The sequence below is a fragment of the Apis dorsata genome, unplaced genomic scaffold, assembly GCF_000469605.1.
Source record: "Apis dorsata unplaced genomic scaffold, Apis dorsata 1.3 scaffold_293, whole genome shotgun sequence".
Classification (NCBI taxonomy): Eukaryota; Metazoa; Arthropoda; class Insecta; order Hymenoptera; family Apidae; genus Apis; species Apis dorsata.
In genome coordinates this window covers 1,018,562-1,029,826 of record NW_006263568.1, presented here as the reverse complement: position 1 = coordinate 1,029,826, position 11,265 = coordinate 1,018,562, and the positions used below count along the sequence as shown (strand labels likewise).

Genomic DNA, 11,265 nt, shown 5'->3' with positions numbered 1-11,265 from the left:
ATATATATATATATATATACATATATAATCGAATTTCCAAATTTATAAGACATTAAAAAATAATTTTGATTTGATTGAATATTAAACTATTTTTATAGTATTAAAATATAAATAAATATTGTTTAATGTTTATAAGAATCAGTTATTATCTTTTTTTTAATAATAGAATTATTATAAAATGAAATTTGTTTTATAAAATTTATAACATTAAATTTTCTTTACCATAACCTCAATATATATATGTACATAACATTTTATATATATTTTATATATTTTATATATATAACATGAAAAATGTATAATAACAATTTTTATAAAAAAACATATCTTTGTAATTATATTATTCTAATAAGTTAAAATTATAAATATACAAAATATCACAAACAAAGAAAGTATTAATAAATTACAAAATCTAATTAATTTTTTTTAATAAAACTATTTACATTTACATCAATTTTTTTTAAAAATATGATTTAGTCCAAAAATTATCAATAATTATTATTAAAATATGTACAATGAGATCGTATTCATGGAAAAATGTAAAATAACATATTAAAACATTTTTAATGAAAATTTAAACATGTCTAACATGAAAACTGACGATGTACTCAGCATTCGTTCGTTGAACAGAAATAGCAAATGGATCTGTTGGATGAAAGGTAAATGCAACTAAACGTCTTGCAGCTGTAGGTGTGGTACGACCTAACATTCCCGCATACATTCGAAATTTTAGAAGACCAGAATCACGAGCATAAAACCTTTAAAATAATGCGACAATATTAAATAATAGCAATATCTATTATCTATATTAATATGTTAAAAATTTATATAAAAATAGTTTCAACAATTCATGACATTTTTCTTATTAAATATTTCTTTCTAAATATTTATGATTTTAATAAATAATTTTTGTAAATATAAAAAATTAAATGAAAATTATACCGTATAGGATGCTCGCCGCAAGCTTTAGGACGCTCCATCATAGATACCCATTTATCATCATAACAAAATAAAGATAAATCCAGATATGGGGAACTAGAATAAGATTGAGCGCATATTGGCAATTGAGCAAGTAATCTTTTTGTAGCTTCAGTAACACCACCATATCTGGCACTTATTATTGTTTGTTTAAATCTCTGTTGTAACAATCTAAATAAAATTATAAATTAATATGATTAATTATTAAGATCATTATTTTTTTCATTAATATTTTTAAAAATGAAATTGAGAATTGAGAATAAAATATATTTCATTTTGCAAAAGGTCCCAAAATTGACAAACATGTATGTGTTTTTTTATATATATGCAAAAAGAATAATTTAATTTTTCGCACATATTTTAAATATTTATATAATTTGAAAAAGATTTTCAAATTATAAAATAATAAAATACCTTTTGATATATTTTTTATTTTACTTCATAATATTAAGACATACATTACATTATATTTTCATGAATATTATACCTTGCATATATATTGTTAGATGGAGAACACATATATTGACAATCGCCATTCATTCTAGCATTCCTGAAGAAATCACTGAAATTTTCAAATTGTGTTAATAATTGGGTAGATGTATTATCATATGCAGCTAATATTTTGGCAGTAACCATATCATAGACTACTAAAAGTGCAGGTTGTACATTAGGTTCATTTGCTTGAAGAGTTGCTACTTCTTCACTTGCAAATCTTACAAGAATGTGATTTGTATCTAATAACTGCATTTTCCACATTCGTAATGCATTTAACTGAAATATTTATTAAAATCATTTAAAATATTACTGATAAACTTACAATATTTAAAAATATTATAAGAAATATATTTTACATACTTGGTCAAAATATTGATAAAAACGCCTTAATTCATATGGATCCTTTGTTGTATCACTAATATATGCTGCTCTTTTATATAAATAAACTAACAATTTATGTTTGAGACAGTTTATTGTAACATCTCTAAATGGGCGACAATTTACTCCAGGACATGCACTTCTAACTAAATAAGCATCATCTTCTAAACAAAATCTATTTTAAATCAAAATTAATTATTAATAGTATAAAAACTATTATTGAAACAAATTTAAAATAAAAAATATCTTTTCAAATAAATGGTACCTTCCTATTGTTCTAACATTGATAAACATTCCATCAAGAATTTGAAATATATGAATGGTTTGATGCTGTACTGATAATACTGCCAATATATCTTTATAAAGATAGAGGCCTATATAAATAATAATGTTTATTGAATGAATCTAAATAAATAAAATAAACATATATTCATGAATTTACCTTGATTATGAGATAAATATATTTTATCTACTTTAAAATGTCTAGTATCACATAATTTTCCTCCATGTAAATCGACAAGATGTAAACTGTAATCTTCAAGTGGTGATCTAGGATTTGGAGTCAGTGCTTCATTGTTAGAATAAATCTTAAAGAATAAAATTTAATATTATATATAATAATAAATTATATATAATATAAAATAATGAATTAAGAATAAAAGTTATTATCCAACATCTTACTTGATAGAAATGTGGTCTCAATTCATCTGGAATATGAGCAGCTGAACCAACAATTACATACCGACCATCATCTGTAAATAAACTACATTCTCTATTCAATTGTTCATTACTTTGAACCACATTAACAATCCATTTAGCCTATAAATATCACAATATTATTTATTATCACAATATATTTTATTATTGTTCTTAAAAATCATTCATAACTCAATTTTTATATTAAAAAATTACAAATAATATAGTATACCTTAAAAAATCTATTAAAAATGTTTCTTCTAATTTGGAAACTGCATTCATCATTCTTATGACCAATATATTCACCTTCTGAATTTGCTAGTAAATCAGCAGCTGCAGATGCACCACGATATTCATAAACTTCTATAGAAGTTTGATCAGAACTAAATGCTATTAAATAATGACCATCAGGACTAAATTTTCTAAGAAAACATGGAGGTTTTTCCACATTCATAACAGTGAAATTTGGAAATACATTTTGATAAAATTGTCTAGCACAGTGTACATGTGTCCCTGGATAAGGACAACCAAATGTTTCTCGACGCTTTAAACGTAATATTATATTCTGTGGACCTATTTTACGAGGTTTAATAGGGCAAGGTTCTGTCACGTATTCAATCTTTGCCTCCTTTTCTGCCATTCCTTTATAAATTTAGAATATATCAAAATATTCATTTCACTTAATATATACGAACTTGTAAACTGTATTCATTTAAATGTTTTATTCTTCTTCTTAATAGAAATAAATTCAAATATTTGTTTCTTGGTTATGTTTCATATTTCACTCAATGACGTTTAATTTTAAAACCTAAATTAATTTTATATTATTAACGAAAAAAAATTCTATTTCTTATATTATTAATATTATTAATTATTTGATTAAGATTTAATATTTGGTATCAATATAAATTTTCTTCCAATTTTCTATAAAAAACAATTTGTTACAACAGTTTAAATATATTTTGCACTTAAATCTGAGTATTATCTGTTTATTTTCTAACAGTCCAACTTGTATAACCATAACCTAATTTAAAATTTAAAATATATATTTTTTTCTTCTTTTTGTTTTTATTACTATATTTAATAATCACTTTATAATTACATTTTATAATAACATTTTAAAAGAATTATTTTATTATTACAAATATTATGTATATGCATATTGCATATACAAATATATATATATATATATATATGTCCATATATCATACATATATATATATATGTATATATGTATATATATACATATATATGTGAATACTGATTAATTTATATGAATTACATAAATTTAAGATAGATACCAATCTATAATAATTATATCTTTTATAATTATTTGTCATAAAAAAATAAGAAAAGAAAAATTCATAAAAAAATTTTAAATTTCGATTTTTATTTTTTAATACAATATTGTATTAAGTTCTTTAAATATGAATTTTTACATTAAATATTTCAATGATTTTTCATATCTTTTTACATAATTTTTCAGAAATATTTATATAACTTCTACATTTTCAATTATATACAAAATATTTTTGAAAATTTTCTAACTATTATTAATACTATTGTTATTATTATTTCTATAAACAATATTTTTGTTATTTGTTAAAAATCAAATTTAAATTAAAAATTTTCTAAACAAAAACCATTTATTTATTATCAAGCTTGTTTACAATTATTTTGCAATTAAGTAATATTTAATTATGTAAATTGAATACAATCTTCTTTTTTTTAGTTACAATCTTTCATTTTTCCCACTCATTATATTTAAAAACAGACAATACAAAAAATTAATGATTTTTTGTATTTTGTTATACATATCACGGAAACAAATTAAATTTCACTGATCTATAAGAACAACAACATTAAAGTTTATTACATACTATATAATATGGCAAATCGAAATAGTGTTTGTTTATTCATATTGCAGATAATTATTACCTGAATTGTATACTATATTGGAATCTATAAAGTTTAACATGATACGTAATCGTATCTAAATGCTATTCACATTATCTACCATATTATTATATCTAATATATTTTAATTACCAACTGTGAATTATGGACGATCAAATTTGCATCTGTACCAAACCTGTAGAAATTTGAATATAAATAAACAATACTATACTAATAGTTGATATATTTATGTATGATTTTATGATAAAAAGAGAGTAGCATAAATTATATAGCGTAATATACAACCATTTTAAGAAAAATAAAATACAACTTCAAACACAAATATTATAGTTCATTTACCTTCCTATTTTTCATAATTTTCATTGGATTATTTTCGTAATTTTGTTTAACTAATCTTGTTTTATAGCTTATTCTTGTATACTTTATGCATCAGTACTATATATAACTAAATTGAATATTTATTAATAGTCAAAATAAAATATGAGTGATACTTTATAAAGCAATATTGATGCGAACATCAAGAAATGTAAATAAGAATAATGTGACTAATTTTTTAACAATTTTTAAACTCAAAGAAATATGATATAATTAAATGACATCAAAAATTAAAATTATATAAATGAAAAAAATATGCTGAGAAATTTGATACTCTAATCACGTGCATAAATGTTCAGTTAAACTGTACATAATTAAAACCACTAATATTTGTTCTATTATTTTTATGTATAACACACTTCCTACGCTTAAATTATGTTACAGTGTATTTTTTTTTCTTTTTGTAAACATCATTGTGTTATGTTAAATTTATTAAACATCCAAATTTAAATTTTTATAAAGAAACATACATTCTCTTCTTATATAAATTTTGGACAAGTTTGTTTAGAAAATTCCATGAATTGCATGTTTTTGCAAATTATAAAATTATGTCTGGGCGCGCGCATAAATAAATATATACATATATATAGCAATAAGGATTATTTCAACTATAAATACGCACGTCTTTCTTTAACTTTTAATATTCATATTTCATTATAATTCAAGCAAAGCAACACATGCAAGTTGTAATTTGATACTGCATTATTTTTTGTGTGATTCATATTACATCATGGATTAAAGTATAAAGCTTGAAATTTATATTAGTATCGAGATACAATATTGATGAAGTATATATGAGCATCGCTCAAATGAACAGTGCCAGAAAACAAATTTGAAAAAAGTGAAAAATAGATGCGTGTTGTGTGTGTATATTTGTGTGTCCTGCTAGATAGAGAAAATAATAAGTCGTGATAATCAATCTCAAATCTCACTCGACGAGTTACTACTGGAATTATTACCACTCGAGGATGAAGTTGATGATGTTCTAGTATTGTTCGATTCATTGGTTGCTCTAAAAACACATAAATATATTTATGAATTCTTTCTATATCTTTCTTCTATATCTTTATAGAATGAATACTTAAATCTTTATATTATTTTTAAATAGAAAATATAAAATGTATATAAATGATGTACATAAGTTACCTAAAAAGAGCGACTAAGCTACGTCCTACGGTATTATCCTGATGTACTTCGGTTGAATTCTGACTTCCCAAATGCTGTCTACAAATAGGGCAAGTACCATGCTAAACAATGAAATAAAGAAAAATATTATGGAATATTAATATTGACAAGAAACAGTTGTGTAATTTTAAATTAAAATTCATTTCTTTATGTATTTTTTTATTTACCAATTCTAACCATGGTACAATGCATGGTGCATGATATAGATGTAAACAAGGAAGTTGCTTAACTGGTTCAGAAAGTTTGAAATCTTCCCAACAAACGGAACATTGAAGTTTACTATCTATATAGGTAATTTAATAAAAATTTGATACTAATAATGTTTAGTTTAATTTTATTTTTTATGAATTATAATATATATTTTTTACTTACCAACATGATATTGATTCACAGTTACAGTTGGTATTTCATCAATTTGTTTTCTTGGTAAAGGAGGTGGTCCAGTTCCATCAATTTGATTTAATAATTGTGTTACAATTGCATCTAAGCCATCTTGACCCCAAACATAATCTCCAGGATTTCCCAAGAACAGTCTAATATTGAATCTACATTATTGTGCTTTATTTTAGTAATACCAAATATAAATAAAATATAATGACTTTTATCCTGTGTGAACAAGCGTTCTTCTTCTTTTGCTATTGTTCATTTTTTATATATATATATATTTTTATTTATATATCTATATAAGTAAAAATAATTTTGTATCTAGTATTTATAATATTCTTTAATTTACAATTCATTGTTTTTTGAATAAATGATTATTATTGTACAATGTAATAGTATATTTTAGACATTAAAATTTTGCAAAAAAGAAATAAATTATCATAATAATTTTATCAAAATATCATTAATAATATTTCTGATGTTTTTATAATACTTTCTTAAATTGTTTTTATTTATTCTAATCTAATTATTTTTATTTTTTAACACAATAAATATATTATATGTATAATCATTATATATATGTAATTATTATATATAATGAAATAATATATACATATAATTTTTTCATAATATGAAATCAATCAATTTTATATTATTTTAAAAAAATAAATGAATATATATACATATACACGGATATATGCATATATGCACAATACATGCGAATATATAATACATATTATTTTCATCTACAAATTTATATGCTTAGTTGAAACATATACATTTTAATTATTTAGGATTTTCAATAATGTTAAAATAATAAGAAATAAATGCTAAAGACAGAGTGTCTTGTAACAGTACAAATTGGATAGGTACATCATCATGATTCTAATATAAAAAAATAAGTAGAAAATATAAAATAAAATTTTTTTATTTAAAACTTCTTTCTGAGTAAAACAAATAGACAAATTTTCAAATATAATTAAAATTGATTATTTTTTAATTATGATATATATATATATATAAACTATAAATATATTAATTTTACATATGTAAAAATAAGCAAAAAAATGTAGAATAAAATTTTATTGTTTAACTTATTTTTTAAAGACTGAACATATAGTCAAGAAATCATGTAATCAATGAATTTTGAAATTCAATTTTCTCAAACTAATTTTTAAATGAAAAAAATTTATTCTACATTTTTTATTTTCATATGCAAAATAACCATTTATCAATAATTCATTCATATTTAATCTAGAAATAGCCAATTTTAATTGTACCTTTCAAACTGAATGATTTTTCAAATTGTTTTAATTTCAATTTTTTGAAAATAATGCTTAAAATAGAAAAATTTTATTCTATATTCTAATTTTTTCAGAATTATTTCTTATAATACTTTATATTATATAGTTAAGACTCACTGTATATTAAATATTATTTTTTTTAATAAATAAATAAATATATTTTAAATAAAAAATTGAAATTAATATTAAAAATTTGATTTTAATGTCATTAAAATTCTTATTAAGAATATATACCATAACATTCTTTTATATAACAAACAAAAGAATTTGTAAATAAATTAGAAATTAAAATATGCTTCTAAATTCACTCAGGATAATATTTAACATAAATAAAATTCATAAACCAAAACGACATACATATAATAATTTTTTAATTTATATTATTTAAATTCATTTAATATTCCTTACTTGTTAAGAAATATAGAAATAATATAAAATTGAATACATTCAAATTTAATACATAAATACATGATGAATGATATAAATAAATAAAAGGATTATATGCAAAAATAGTTAAAAAAAAAATTAAATTTTGTAAAAAAAACTTTATTTATAGATCAAATTTGAAAAATTTTTAAATATAAATAAAATTGATAATTTTTAATATTATTAATATGAATTAATTAATATGAATACATATTATATTAAAATAAAAAATATAAAATAAAATTTTTTATTACAAAATTCATTTTTGAGAATATTGAAAATTCATTGATTTTAGAAACACCTGATTTCTTTTTTTCTTGTATATTTTCAATTTAAATTTTTTCAAAAATGAAAATAACAAAATTTTATTCTATTTTTTATTTATTTTCATTTTAATCATAATTTCTTACAGATAATTTATTTATTTCTAATTAGGAATATTCATTTAGTCAATTTCATTTGTATTTGAAAATATTTTAAATTTGAGTTATTAAAAAAGTTTTGAACGAAAAAATATATTCTTTTTCTATTCATTTTTGCATATAGAATCACTCTTATTTATTCCATCCATCTTAAGTCATTTATATAAATAATGAATTTATGATAAATATTGTACATACACAGGTAGTTGTGCAGCTTGTGCTACCCCTTCTGAGAGATTAAGTATAAAATCTTGTATGAAGTTCTCTACAGACACAGGAACTACTTCCTGTCTTCCACGACTGCTGTTCAACATAGAAATAATCAAGTAGGAATTATTTATTAGATGAATGTTTTATATAAAACAAGCAAGTATCCAAATACTTATATATAAAATTAATATAAACAGATGCAATAGAAATAAATATATTTAAGTTAAAAAACAATAGAAATATTTTAATCTATATTTTAATTTTTATATATATATATAGTATATATAAAATTTTAAGTTTTTAAATATTTAAATTACATACCTATTAGAGCGACGTGTATCTTGGGCATTACGTGACCAATGAACTCGTCTTCTACCAGCAGGACCATTATTTCTGCTAGAACTAACTGGTGTTTCAAACTGATTGGAAAATTCCATTTCATATTCCCCCCTCAGAGGAACATCTGCATAGCGTTCCCAAAGCTACATAATAAATATTTAATAAAAATAAAAATAAAATATCTAGGAATATAATAAAATTAAAAAACAGAAGAGTATTAAGATTTAACAACATTATTTATATCATCTATAACATAATTCGTTATAATACTATTTACTATTATAGTTATTATTACATCATCTATGAAAATTGTTATTTACATCATCTATGTCACTATTGATGTGCATTCCAGATCCACTATCACTGCTATCACTTTCCAATTCCTCTATGAAACCACTTGAGCATCTTGGACATGTGTAATCCTAAAAAAGGATTAAACAATATCGAATTATGTATATACAAATATTATTATGTATATACAAATATATTTTAATAATTCTATATTCTTATAACAAACATTATATACATTTTAAAAATTTAAGATATAGAATATATCTTAAAATTTCTAAAGAATTTTCATACATCGAAAAACCTGAAAATTTAATCAATCAATACATATCAAATTGTTTTTACATTTATTTCCTCTAAAATATCATTTCATTAAAACAATACATTATATAATATTTAACAATAAAACATTTATTAAACAATTTCTGAAAAAAGTAAATTATGAATATTATATATAGATTTTCATAAAAATGAGAAAAAATAAGAAATTTAAGAAAGTAAATATAAAAGCATTTAAAATATACAGATTCTTCCACGTAATTAAATTTCATATTTCAAAATAACGTTATTTTTTCATAATATTTGAATATTAACTATTTTTAATATAAATATATAATAATGAAAGTAAAAATGTTTAATTTGAAAATAGTAATATTTATACGATTTTCTATATGGAACGAAAAGCAAAAAGAAAAGAATTTTTACGCGTGATACAAAATGACAGCACAAAATATAAAATTTGCGATTTTATATTGTTACATTTATTAGTATAAATATTAATGTATAAAAAATGGATAAATATACTTACAGGTAATAAACGTTCAATTTCGATACTGCATTTGTGACAAAAAAATCGGGACATTGCCCCGTCTACAACGGCTTCCGCCATCTTTTACGTGTCCTCTTTGCTCCTCTTGCCTATTTCTGACTATCGTGATGGATCGTAATCCGTCACAATTCTTGGTGTACTTGATTACGTTTTAAGCGAATGCCGAAACAGAACTGGAAAACTACTGATTTTAAATGATACCTTTACGTAGCACGAGATGGCGTTTGATTAAATTAATTAATTGCGTACCAAACACTCATTATTGCGTTCTTTGGTTTTACTTTTTTATTTTTTAGCTTTCACCGAAATTAAAATATTTTTTCTTCTCTTGTCAATTATTAATTTTATACATTAATTCTTTATGACTTTATCTTTTATTTTCACTTGTAAACTATATTCACTTGTAACACATGAAAATATTTTCCGAGTATAATTTGAAGGAATAATTTGATTGCTAAAAAATAAATAATATTTTTTTTCTTACGTGTATGAAATTAAATTTTTTTATATTTCACAACAAAAAATATATCAAATATATGTAAATAATTACTTTATCGATCGTTAAATATGTATACCCATATTGTTCATTTATTTCAAATATTACATATGTACCTTAATGGAAAAAATATGTATTGAAGGTTAGGCATGTCTGCGCATGTGTGTACACGCGAGTGTTTTATGTAAGTAATCCTTTTCGAAGTAACGTATTCTGTAAAAAATACCTATGCTTATTTTTTCTAAGTTGCTTAAAAAAGAAGAATATTAATAAAAAATGTATTATAACAACATAGCTCTTAATAAAATACGATTGATATGTACAAATTTTGAGAGAAAATTTAAATATATTAAATTATTATCTAGTTATTATCTAGTATATTATATCTAAATGGTGTCACGCTGATGTATAGTATATGCATGATGATATCATACAAAATTTTCGAATTTCATGTGTATGTACATATTTTTATTTATATATATTTTTATAGTAAATTTTTATACTAAATTTTATATATTATTCAAATTTGAAAATCTTTTATATA

General features: G+C 21.2%; 2 protein-coding genes across 7 annotated transcripts; both read right to left on the bottom strand.

The window, feature by feature from the left end:
- Positions 1-406: 406 nt before the first annotated feature.
- LOC102677342 (DET1 homolog) lies at positions 407-3,553 on the bottom strand. The gene is made up of 8 exons (XM_006617204.2): positions 2,780-3,553; positions 2,533-2,670; positions 2,294-2,438; positions 2,117-2,225; positions 1,834-2,026; positions 1,466-1,749; positions 943-1,149; positions 407-758 (listed from the first exon to the last, which is right to left on the bottom strand). Exons 1-8 carry the CDS (start codon positions 3,185-3,187, stop codon positions 575-577), a joined length of 1,668 nt encoding a protein of 555 aa, XP_006617267.1. The 5' UTR covers positions 3,188-3,553; the 3' UTR covers positions 407-574.
- Positions 3,554-4,393: 840 nt separating this feature from the next.
- On the bottom strand, positions 4,394-10,919 carry LOC102677488 (E3 ubiquitin-protein ligase RNF126). Of its 6 annotated transcripts, none has more exons than XM_031511176.1 (10): positions 10,776-10,919; positions 10,475-10,679; positions 10,205-10,406; positions 9,429-9,530; positions 9,091-9,251; positions 8,758-8,862; positions 6,396-6,568; positions 6,191-6,306; positions 5,985-6,085; positions 4,394-5,850 (listed from the first exon to the last, which is right to left on the bottom strand). In XM_031511176.1, exons 3-10 carry the CDS (start codon positions 10,283-10,285, stop codon positions 5,760-5,762), a joined length of 930 nt encoding a protein of 309 aa, XP_031367036.1. In that variant the 5' UTR covers positions 10,286-10,406; positions 10,475-10,679; positions 10,776-10,919; the 3' UTR covers positions 4,394-5,759. The 6 variants fall into 6 exon arrangements, with proteins under 6 accessions (XP_031367036.1, XP_006617270.1, XP_006617272.1 ...); XM_006617207.2 differs by having other exon boundaries at positions 10,205-10,398; XM_006617209.2 differs by having other exon boundaries at positions 6,396-6,556; positions 10,205-10,679.
- Positions 10,920-11,265: the final 346 nt, after the last annotated feature.

Bases quoted from the DNA above. Each gene is read 5' to 3' on its own strand.
- LOC102677342 (XM_006617204.2), bottom strand. From the start codon at position 3,187: ATGGCAGAAAAGGAGGCAAAGATTGAATACGTGACAGAACCTTGCCCT. The intron at 2,439-2,532 runs GTAAGATGTTGG...TTATTCTTTAAG, and splicing joins TGAGACCACATTTCTATCAA to ATTTATTCTAACAATGAAGC. The intron at 1,750-1,833 runs GTATGTAAAATA...TAAATATTTCAG, and splicing joins TTTATCAATATTTTGACCAA to TTAAATGCATTACGAATGTG.
- LOC102677488 (XM_031511176.1), bottom strand. From the start codon at position 10,285: ATGGCGGAAGCCGTTGTAGACGGGGCAATGTCCCGATTTTTTTGTCAC. The intron at 6,086-6,190 runs GTAAATAAAAAA...TTCATTGTTTAG, and splicing joins TTGTACCATGGTTAGAATTG to CATGGTACTTGCCCTATTTG. The intron at 5,851-5,984 runs GTAACTTATGTA...ATGTGTTTTTAG, and splicing joins AGCTTAGTCGCTCTTTTTAG to AGCAACCAATGAATCGAACA.